Below are 10,659 nucleotides of genomic sequence, written 5' to 3'. Positions count from 1 at the left end.
TTGACCTTTTTACCCACCGAACAAAGGAGCAAAGGCACGGCGGAGCTACGTGGTGGAGATGGGACAGCATCCACCGGAGCAGCGGTGGAGCACCGACACGGGGGCGGAGCAACGTGGCAGAGCAGGGGTCAACGGCGCAAGATAGAGCGGCACGGGGAGTGGAGGCCGATGGCTTAAGGGCGGGACGTCGCAGGGAGGAGGCCCGGTGGATGACCGAGCGGCGGAGAGGAGGTTTCGGATAAGGAAGAAAGAGAATGGGAAGGAAAGAAATGAGTCGGGAAAGAAAAAGAACGGGGAGGAGAGAAAATGAAGGAAAAATAGGAAGAAAGAAAAAAAAGAAACAAAAGTATTATGGATATTTCACTTATCTATCCATTTCAAATTGCTCGGAGAAGCAGTTTTGCCAAATATTTTTCTAACTAGATAAGTCGGAGCCAAAAAAGCTGCTCCATCGGAGAAGCCACGACCCTACCAAACCAGCATTTAGTATCCTTGCCATGTACTATGTCGCCTAGCTTTGTGTTGACTAGCTTGGTAAGGATAGGCATGGGACAAAGTTGTTTGGTTAGCACTTAGCAAGCTAGTTACCCTAGGGCTTGAGCTTTCAAGCCTTTTTACACCAAGCTGAGCAAGCCAAAATCACTCTCCTACCCTTGCAAGTTTTAGCGGGAGAGGCAAAGGAACCAAGCATGCCCTTACTCTTCTATCTCCAGTGTCAACAATCACATCAACTTTTACAAAACCACTGGGAACGTAATGTTCCCTCGAACTATGAAGTATCGAAAAAGTGTATACAGATTACGCCAAAACATTATCAGGTAAAATGAGAAACATGGCTTCCGGGAAGGAAATAAAAAAACAAGGCATCTCTTGTAACACGGGAATCACAGCGGCAGGCAAGAAATGGGTCATTACCCACTACGAAACCACTTCGTTACTCTCAAGGAGAGTGTTGGCAATCCATTAACATAACACGTCTAGTGCACTAGGAGAGCAGAGCAGCAGCGGTTACTACAGTACTAACAACTACGTCCAATGTTTAGATGCGACTAATACAACTGCCGGGGCCACTGGCGGTCCGGCGCTGCCGAAACAGCAGGAAGCAACACAAGGATCCCCCGGCACAAGCTCTACCAATCCTAACTACATCAGCCAGGAGCGTCCCACGCTCACTCCCTGCTCCTCTTGTTACTGCAAGCCGGGCACTTGTACTGCTTGATGTGCTCTGCCTTGGCAGGAGTGATGCGCACACAGTCGCCATGGTACCAGTTCTCGCAAATGTCACAGCCTATCCAGAAGTCACCATTATTAGAATAGCTCCCTCCACATGTGCCGCACAGGTAAGCTTGATCCTTGTCACCTCCCTCTTCTTTGAGGGTCTGTTCCTCCTGCTTTGGCACGGGCTGCTTCGCTGGCTTGCTGTTTGAATTAGGTTTCTTGGATGGCTGGAATTGAAGTGGAAAAAATGAATGAATTGTCAGCAACCAGTGTGAATATATGAGCAAGAAACAAAGCATGTAGTGTTGAACATGTATGCTTACTTTAGAGCCCGACTTGCTTTTGCCATTGCTGTTGGGGGTTTTTGATGGCTTCTTCCCACTTCCTGTCACAACTTCATAAATAGTGGGAAGATTACTGATCATCGTAAAGAGCCTTCTCCTGCAATTCAAATTCAGATGTAATGGCCAACATCAAATTTCGCAATAACCAGTAACTTGCAAGCACAACAATGTACTACCTTAGAAAGCAAGTTTTCTTCACAAACAATAATTTAAACATGATCATGCAAATAAACCAGAATCTAGTATTGGCACTTCGACTTTGGAAAATGAAAAACAGCTGAAAGGTGGTCCCAATTCTTCACTGCTATGAAAGAATTAAGTTGATGGCAATGATGGTGGTCTTCATCTCGTGCGATCTTTCATAGATAGATCTGTGCAATTGTGCATACATTTGCATCCTAGTATGGGATCATATATTCATATGGATATATACCACATATTCATGCTTTGCGGTTCAGATCTGCCTCCAGATTTATCTGTCAGGAATAAATCATTGTGCATGATGACAGTTTACGGTTACTAGAGGTATGTTGGTGGGGAGACCCAACTAGCCTTTCCTATTGGCTATGCCATAGAACAGAAGCCTAGATTCACAGATCTAATACCATGAAAATGGAACCAACATACAATAGTATACATCGACGTTTCTAAATGCATCCAGAGAGCATTGTAGCAAGCAACATAAGCATTCACTAAAACAATCATATTGGACACATGGAAATAGTCTACTTGATGTGAACTTTCAAAATAGAAAATAAAGACATTGCAATGAAAACTATAACCACACCTGGCATCTTTATCAAATCCAAAGCGAGCCCCAAAGTAAAATGCCACAGCAATTAACCATGCATCACTGTGTACAGCAACCAGCATGAGCCAATCTTTCTCAGCCATTCCATCACGAGCAAAGTTTATTCCCAGTGCTGGCTCTGGAAGTTCAGGAGGAACTTCCTCAGCTGGAAGGGTCACTTCCCAGGTTTCATTAGATAGTCCATAGAGGCACAAGTTCTCCTTTTCTGGCAAAATAAAGACCGCTTTACATCAGCAATATGGCTACGAAAGAGACAACATGGCTCATTCAATTAAACTGCACATAACACAAAATGGAACTCACAATGTGTAAGGCAGTAGTAGCAAGTTGATTAATTAAAGAAAACAAGCAAGCTTTTAAAAACAATTCTGCCAGAGCCGACAGAACAACTAATGTAACTTGCCGGATGCCGCCAAGAAACAATGCAATATACATGGGGCAATGCATTGCAGCTTCAGAGTTCAGACACAACAGGCATGTGCATTCTACCAAGCTTGTGGTCAAGTGGTCACCACCCATGCAAGTGAAATGTATTGCTAGCAACCTCTAACTAAGATAAACGATGGACAAAAGTCGAATAACGAATACAAGCCTTCACTACAGCTGACCTAGCAAGTAAATCGGCTCCATCCATGACAGGCATCACTAATCGATTAAGAAAAGATCACTGACCACAGAAATCAACCCTACCACAACAAGGCGCACAGGAACTTCATCTAGCGCCACAGAAAAACAGTCCAATCCACTCCGATAACGTAAACGGGCGACACCCAGTACCCCATAAAAAGTTGAACAGCAGAAAACCACAGCGTCGCGCAAGAATCGCATCCGGCGGAAACAAAATGCAGAAGCAAGCAAGAATCCTCACCTGGGTCGCACATCTTGTAGAACTTCTCCACATCTGCGCACCACGAAAACAGCCAAGCAAACAAAAGCGAAACCGTGAGCCACGAATCCAATATGTAAATCCAGAACCAGAAGACGACCGCGGGAACGAGAGGGAGGGAGTACCGGTGGTGAGCGCCTTGAGGATGCCGGCGCGGCGGCCGCGGAAATCCCTGAAGACGTCCTCGGGAGTGCGCACGTTCGGGAAGATGGGGGCGGAGCCGGAATCGTCCATCGGCCGCACCACAACCGCCCGAGAGGAGCGGCGGCGGTGGCCGATGCGAGGCTAGGGTTCCGGCGGGAGGGGCCGAGGCGGCAGCGGCGGCGGTGGTGGTGGGAGGGTGGTGGGGAAGGAGAGGATTAGAAATTCAGAACGGGGTGGGGGGAAGTTGGAGGGCTTTATTACAATTTTATTAATTTGGTGGCGAGAGGGGTGGGGGGATTGGGAATTTGCGTCTCGCAGGTCTGAAGATGGGCCTGGGCCTGGCTCGTACTCTCTTCCCGGGTCTCAACACAGATGGGTTCGTACGGGCCGTATTCATTGGTGGGCCAGGTGACCAGGTCGACGGGATATGCCAGTGCTCTCAAAAAAAAAATGCAGAGGCGCCACCGCCGCCGGAAAACGAAGGAATGGAAGAAGGCGAGAGGCTGAGGCACCAGAATAAACTCCATTTACCTTAGGCGGTGTTCGAGGTACTAACCGGATGTTTGGACGCTAATTAGGAAAACTAAATCTGAGCTAATTATAAAACTAACTGCAGAACCCCTATACTAATTCGCGAGATGAATCTATTAAACCTAATTAATCCATCATTAGCAAATGGTTACTGTAGCACCACATTATCAAATCATGTGCTACACATTGTCAAATCATGGACTAATTCGGCTTAATAGATTCGTCTCGTGAATTAGACTCCATATGTGCAATTAGTTTTGTAATTAGATTATATTTAATACTTCTAATTAGTATCAAATATTCGATACGATAAACACCCCCTTAACCTCTCTGTTTCGATCATGCATAGTATGATGCATGAATATGCTACACGTGTCACATGCAGATACACATCCTCGTACGATTAATTTTTGTATTCATCAGCTACATATATACACACGCGTTATACGGCATATAACGACTGCAGAAACAGCATGTATCTGTAACAACTGTGCAACGTGCACGTATGGACTGGACTCTACGTGCTCTTCGGACCCAGCCGGTACGTGTAGTGTGTGATCCATTAGAGGTCGAAGCTGTGGCTGTTGAAATGGAAGACGGCGCGGCTGCTGCCCTTCTCCGCCGCGGCGCCGCGCCGGAGGTTCCGCGCCCTGCACTCCCTCGCCACGCTCGTCTGCAGCCCCGGCGGCCCGCACACCAGCACGCCCACGTCCGCCGCGTCGCCGGCGCGCTCCGCGAACGCCGCGAACTCCGCTGAAAACACAATCCACACACAAAAGACGGTCGTCAATAACTCGATCGCTGGAAGCCTGCAACTAACACCACCAGTTGATCGCCACAGTGGCACGGTGAACTTCAGTTTCAGGCTACCTAGTTACCTTCGAAGTTTGGCCGGCACCCGTACCGGGTCGTCCGCATGGCGGCGAGGCTGACGCCGGGGACGGCGTCGTCGTCACCGCCACCGGCCGGTGTCTGCTCGGCGGCGCGCGGTGACTGGGAGGCGGCGGCGTCCCACTTGTCGTTCTCCAGCCTCCGCTTCTCGGAGAAGTGCCACAGGAGCACGACGAGCCCGCCGGGGAGGGCGACGCCGGCGGCCATGCACAGCATCAACAGGAGGCCCAGGTACCACCACGCCACCACGTTGTGGGGCTTCACGTAGTACACCCGCACCAGGGCGTACGCCAGGAGGAAGCCCAGTGTCGACGCCAGGAAGTACATGGCCGCCCAGAAGTTGTCCCCGGTACCGACCAGCCCGGACATGGTCGTCCCGTTCTTGACGAACATGCCGGGGGCTTTCTGCTCGTCCCCAACGATGCCATCCTCCTGCATCGGTGCCAGGTGCCATTGCCATGGAACAGTGAGCTAAGAATTCAATGGGGTCGTCGTGCATTAAAAGAAAAAGAAGAAGGGAGGGAAGCAAATTCTTTGAGCAATGGACTGCGTGCTACTTACCAAAGGAGCCTGGGATTCTTGGGTCACGAAGGCCTGGATATCCAGATGCAATTTTTCAGAGACAAATGAAGTGATGGTCTGCGCATCGACTGCCGACAAGAGAGAAAGCTCCTTGGACTTCTTGACTGACCACAGGACCAGCACGTTCTTGGGCATGCATTGCTTGCCCTCCTCGATCCTGTGGATTATGTCGCTAAGGATCGCCAAGAACGGCGATATTCCGATGCCTCCTGCCACCAGGATGAGATTCTCGTACCTGAACGCGTATCATGCAAAAGTCATGAACTTGAACTTTACCCAATGGCAGTATTCGGGTCAACTGAAAACTCACATCAAGTGGTAGGGTGATTCATGCCCGTACGGCCCTTCCACGCAGGCTGTTATGCGGCCGCATTGCAACTCGGAGTCACCTCTGTTCTGCTCCTGGACGCCGGTGATGGTGCTCCTCAGTTTTTCAGTCCATGTGCCAAGTACTTTTATTAGTACCGACATGTGGTATCTCCCATCCATGGGGCTAGAAGATACACTGAATGGATGCCACTGCAAGAATGACAACTCGCGCACTTGAATGAAGATGAAACTGAGAGCATTGTAGCGGAGACCTGTAGAACAAGGAGCAATTGTTAAAGAAACAGTGACAACAGAAATGAAGCAATGATTAATGTAGCATACAAGGAAAATAGGCTCTTTACTTGCTGGTTTTGAGAAGACTAGCTCCACAGTCCCGCATGGGCGGCAGGCAGCTGAAATGATGTCAACTTTCGCCCTTGACTGCCAGAACCTGAGGAAGCGGTCGAGCATGAAGAGGAAGACCGCCCCAGCCGAAAAGCTGAAGATGTAGTCGCCGACATGGAGCGCCAAGAACACGATAAAGATGATGTAGAGTTGGTGGGTGTAGAAGAAGAGCTCAAAGAACCTCTTCCTCACGGGGTGAAGTGAGGTCACCCACATAAGAAGGCCGGCTACCAAGCTGATCACACCAGGTAGATTTGCCACCCCAATTTCCTTCCATTCTGCCATCTAGAAAGAGGGTACCATGTGTACTCAATAGTACCACAAGCTCTGAGAAATAAACACAACTAACAACAAACTACTTTGCCATCAGCCACAACTTGCAAACTTTTTCATATCAGAAAGTGTTTTCAGACATGTTCTAGTTGTTGTCCATCAATCTATTCTATGTTTCAGAAACATTTCCAGCATGTATTCACTAGTCACTAGACAATAAAAACAGGTAAGGCATTGACCATGGCAAATCATAAAATCTGAATGGTTCTGTATCATTCTGTACTTACTTCTTCAAGTAGTCGCCCCTGCATTGACCATTCGATCACATAGCACAAGCCATGCAATGTAAAGAGAGCCATCGTAAGATGTCCAAGCCAGACGTGGTATCTAGTAGCATGCTCAAATGGAATGTCGATAAGCCGAAGAAGAACTGAGCCCCTCGCGACTGGCAGGAACAGGAAGAGCATGCAGAACAACCCAACTGATCCTAAACGGAGGCCGATGATATGCAGCATCAACTCACTGCAAGGAAAAACAAATAATACCTTAGAACTTTACTGATCAGATAATCAAACTAACCTTTGCCACAGGCTACATGCTATTTAATTTTTAGTAGTAGTAAAGAGCATGATACTTATCTTCAGACTCAATAAATCATCAACACTTGTTCTTATTACAACAAGTTTTGTAGCGAATTGCATTTTCCCAAGCTCTTCCAGCTGTTTTTAGAATATCGGTACTATCTACTTCCACAGTTAACAAATTATAAGCACCATATTATGTATTGCCTATGGGGTAAAGCTGGGGCATCTAAATTATCACAAAGTAAATGAGATGGGAATCTCGTAATATAAATAACTTCAGATAGAGAACCGATGAACTAGTATATGTGCATGTTCCACAACTTAAGCAGTAACACTCAATCAATATATAATCACGCATCATGCACAATAGTATTTTCTGAAAAAAAAACTGAACTTCATTGTGGAGCATTAGGTCATATAAACTTTTAGCATTAGCGATGATGAACTATATATAAGTGGCAAGTTACTAATGATGACACTAAAAGCAATACTTAGTTCTAGAGCCTAAATTGCTGCATGCCTAACGATGTTGACTTCTCAGTCTGGGGCACAAAATTAAAAGAAAAGAAGAAGGAAAGAAAAATGGCTTTGGATCAATATATCCTTCATTATAGAACATACCTATTGGTCATTGATGGTATATGGAATTCTTGGATAAGACTCACGCTCTCCACAGCATAATAGGTCATTGAGTAGACGACGTAAATGATAAATAGGACAATTCCGATGAATTCAACTGCAGAAACGACTCCAAAAGGGCCATCGACAAGAACAGGGAGTGTCCAGAGACGGAAACTCAGTGACCTCAGCTTCCTCTTCCTGGTATATACAAGTAAAAGCAATGATGAGTTTATGGACATGAACCGGAAGCAGCTGTCTTCCTGGTATATACAAGTAAATGCAATGATGAGTTTATGGACATGAACTGGAAGCAGCTGCAGGCCACTCTTCAAGAAATATATGTAAAGATTCTGTGCTCTGAACTTAAAATGTTCAGGTTGTTCGGAGCTTACAATTTTTCAGAGGCTAGCATGCCTAGGTTTGTTTTTGAAATAATTTAGTACGAATCACTAAATAAACAACGGTTCGTGACTCTGAATTTTCAGTTCCAGTTGGTCACCCTATCAGAACTAAACTACTCAGATCCCAAAGTTCAGGAAGGACTCTTCTAAATCCCTAGCATTTCTTCAATGCTAAAAAGTGGACCAAGTATCCAAATTCCGCAAGAAGAATCTCAAACCTACGTCTCAAGAGAACAAAAACTTACTCCATATGGTCACTTGGAAAGAAGGAGATGTACACATATGCCAGGAGCGCAATGATCAGAATGGGCGCACTGAAGGTCAGGAAAACGCCCCCTGCAAGAATCAGGAACAAGAAAAAAAGGGAAAGGACCCAGTCACTTGCTTTCCCCTACTTCCACAGAACAAAAGAGAGCGAGAAGAGTACAATTTCTTCATGAGAGTGTACCGGCGAGGCCAAACGTGGAGTCCCTGGTGAGGCTGATCCACTTCCTGAACACCGTCTGCACGGGCTTGGTCGGGAGGAAGAAGATCCCCGCGGCCCAGGTGAGGAACACCGCCCACATGAGGAACTTGAGCACGGTCCTGGCCAGCGACGGCAGCGGGGCGGCGGCGCCACCGCCGCCGCTCTGCTGCCGCAGGAGCGGCTCCCGTTCGTGGGCCATGGCGCGGAGAAGGCCAGAAGAAGGTAAAGTGGAGGCGCGAGAGAATCTAGGGCCGCACTAGCCTCTGCCCCTCCTGTGGGGCAAGGCCTCGCCGCTCTTATACGGTCGAGGTGCCAGGCGTAGGTGACGCGCTTGTCTGCGACTGCGACGGCGATGCCGCGGAGGGCGGCAACGGCGCGGAGGGGATGCCATTGTCAGGTAGTTGCAGCGTTGCTGAGCAGAGTGACGCAGTGAGCCACACGACCAACGTGTGCTTCCGGAAGGCCCACCTGTGCGATCGGAAACGCCCACGTCATTCCCAGGTGAAGATTATACCACAGAATTCTTATCCCGATAAATTTTTCGTAGAGCTCCTTCGTTTCATCCATCACTGCCAAAAGATGCTCAGCAAATCAAGCTATGCTCTCAAGAAAATGATCTCCTTTTTTCTGAGGTTAAATTAAAAGAGAATGAATCTAGTACGTATTTATACTTACTATCATCCTTCGTCTTGAATGCCGTCGGGGCGTTGTCATCCCACGAAGAATTTCCATTGATTGGAGATTTGGAGTAGGGACCCTTTTCGTCCAGCTAGCAACATCACATTCATCATCCGATAGTAGACCCCATTATCTCCAGCCATAGCCGAAAGCAAGCTCCAAGGAAAGGGTAAAAAAGCTGGGGGAAAAAACTCCAGCCATGGGAATTAAAGGTGGCTGCCGTTGCCGCGGGAGACCGGTGCTGTGCGGTGGCTGCCGATGGACCATCCATCCCATCCAACATCACGGTAATCAACTTTCAGCATCACGGCGATAGATCACCTGCGAACTCCGACGAAGAGGCGACACTGACGGCGGAGCAGGGAATGGCCCTACGTGGGGGGCGAGACGAGGACCGGTGGGCCCGGGCCGTAGCTGTCGCCGGGGGCCGTGCCAAGGGACCATTAGTGTGTGGGCCCGCAGGCCCGTACGAACCCCGAAAGGGCTCAGCCACACGTCCCTGGGCTCTCTCCTGGGCCACTAGTCTTCCTGGCGATTTTTCCTTCCATTGGAGGAATCAAGAAGGCGCAGAGCAGATACAAACAACAGACGGACGAATGGGCCAGTGCGGACGCGACACGGATTCCAGCGTGAATCTGCTCTGCGCATCGGAAAAAAATGTTCACGCTAGAATACCTTACAAATTGGCCTGGCCCATTAGATAGTCTCCGAGGCCGGCCCATGTATTTTCCTTTCTGTTTCTCCAAAGCCCTGCTCAGCCTCAAGTAGATTACACTCATATAGTCTAGGTCCCTTTTGTTTCTTTAGTAGCTCCTAAAATTTCTATCACATCGAATATTTAGATACTAATTGGAGTATTAAATATAGATTAATTACAAAACTAATTGCACAAATGGAGACTAATTTGTGAGACGAATCTATTAAATCTAATTAGTCCATGATTTGACCATGTGGTGCTACAGTAAATATATGCTAATGATGGATTAATTAGGCTTAATAGATTCGTCTCGGGAATTAGCCTCCATCTATGTAATTAGTTTTATAATTAGCTCATGTTTAGTCCTCCTAATTAGCCTCCGAATATTCGATGTGACATAAATTTTAGTCCAGATCTAACCACCCCCTCGTGGAGATGGCCCCATCATTCCATGTTCTCTACCTGCCTGCCTGCACACGATTTCAGGAGTTCTTTTTTTCCTCTTTCTTTTTTGTTTTGCCACAAATATTTACTGGGTTTTTTTTTGTTTAGGTTCAGGTTAAAAAGATACAATTTCTTGGTTACAAAGATACAATTTCTTGGTTCATCCTGAAATACAGAATGTTTGCATTGCTTCCCCGAAAAAAAAAGGGGTAAAAACCTATGGCGGAGTCCCCTCTCAAGTTTCTTCAAGATCGTAGTCAATTCCCTTCCTTTCCGTGTCTTTACCCCAGCAATGGCGGAGTCCCCTCTCCGGGCCGCAGACCAATGCCCGAGGACGGGAATGCCATCCACTAAACGCTCGCTGCGCTGGCGGG

At 47.6% G+C, this 10,659-nt stretch overlaps 2 protein-coding genes across 2 annotated transcripts; both read right to left on the bottom strand.

Moving 5' to 3' along the window:
- Nucleotides 1–819: 819 nt before the first annotated feature.
- LOC101763728 (PHD finger protein ALFIN-LIKE 7) lies at nt 820–3,629 on the bottom strand. The gene is made up of 5 exons (XM_004975675.4): nt 3,385–3,629; nt 3,242–3,274; nt 2,350–2,578; nt 1,542–1,659; nt 820–1,445 (listed from the first exon to the last, which is right to left on the bottom strand). Exons 1-5 carry the CDS (start codon nt 3,491–3,493, stop codon nt 1,170–1,172), a joined length of 765 nt encoding a protein of 254 aa, XP_004975732.1. The 5' UTR covers nt 3,494–3,629; the 3' UTR covers nt 820–1,169.
- Nucleotides 3,630–4,239: 610 nt separating this feature from the next.
- On the bottom strand, nt 4,240–8,754 carry LOC101763321 (ferric reduction oxidase 7, chloroplastic). Its single transcript, XM_004975674.4, has 9 exons — nt 8,449–8,754; nt 8,246–8,336; nt 7,600–7,797; nt 6,682–6,916; nt 6,079–6,406; nt 5,718–5,988; nt 5,387–5,642; nt 4,813–5,257; nt 4,240–4,687 (listed from the first exon to the last, which is right to left on the bottom strand). Exons 1-9 carry the CDS (start codon nt 8,663–8,665, stop codon nt 4,497–4,499), a joined length of 2,232 nt encoding a protein of 743 aa, XP_004975731.1. The 5' UTR covers nt 8,666–8,754; the 3' UTR covers nt 4,240–4,496.
- Nucleotides 8,755–10,659: the final 1,905 nt, after the last annotated feature.

This window comes from Setaria italica, chromosome VII (genome assembly GCF_000263155.2).
Source record: "Setaria italica strain Yugu1 chromosome VII, Setaria_italica_v2.0, whole genome shotgun sequence".
NCBI lineage: Eukaryota > Viridiplantae > Streptophyta > Magnoliopsida > Poales > Poaceae > Setaria > Setaria italica.
This window is presented reverse-complemented; position numbering and strand designations above follow the sequence as displayed.

Bases quoted from the DNA above. Each gene is read 5' to 3' on its own strand.
- LOC101763728 (XM_004975675.4), bottom strand. From the start codon at position 3,493: ATGGACGATTCCGGCTCCGCCCCCATCTTCCCGAACGTGCGCACTCCC. The intron at 1,660-2,349 runs GTGTGGTTATAG...TTTGAATTGCAG, and splicing joins GGATTTGATAAAGATGCCAG to GAGAAGGCTCTTTACGATGA. The intron at 1,446-1,541 runs GTAAGCATACAT...CTTCAATTCCAG, and splicing joins AAAGCAAGTCGGGCTCTAAA to CCATCCAAGAAACCTAATTC.
- LOC101763321 (XM_004975674.4), bottom strand. From the start codon at position 8,665: ATGGCCCACGAACGGGAGCCGCTCCTGCGGCAGCAGAGCGGCGGCGGT. The intron at 7,798-8,245 runs GTAAGTTTTTGT...TGTATATACCAG, and splicing joins TTTCCAAGTGACCATATGGA to GAAGAGGAAGCTGAGGTCAC. The intron at 4,688-4,812 runs GTAACTAGGTAG...TTGTGTTTTCAG, and splicing joins GTGCCGGCCAAACTTCGAAG to CGGAGTTCGCGGCGTTCGCG.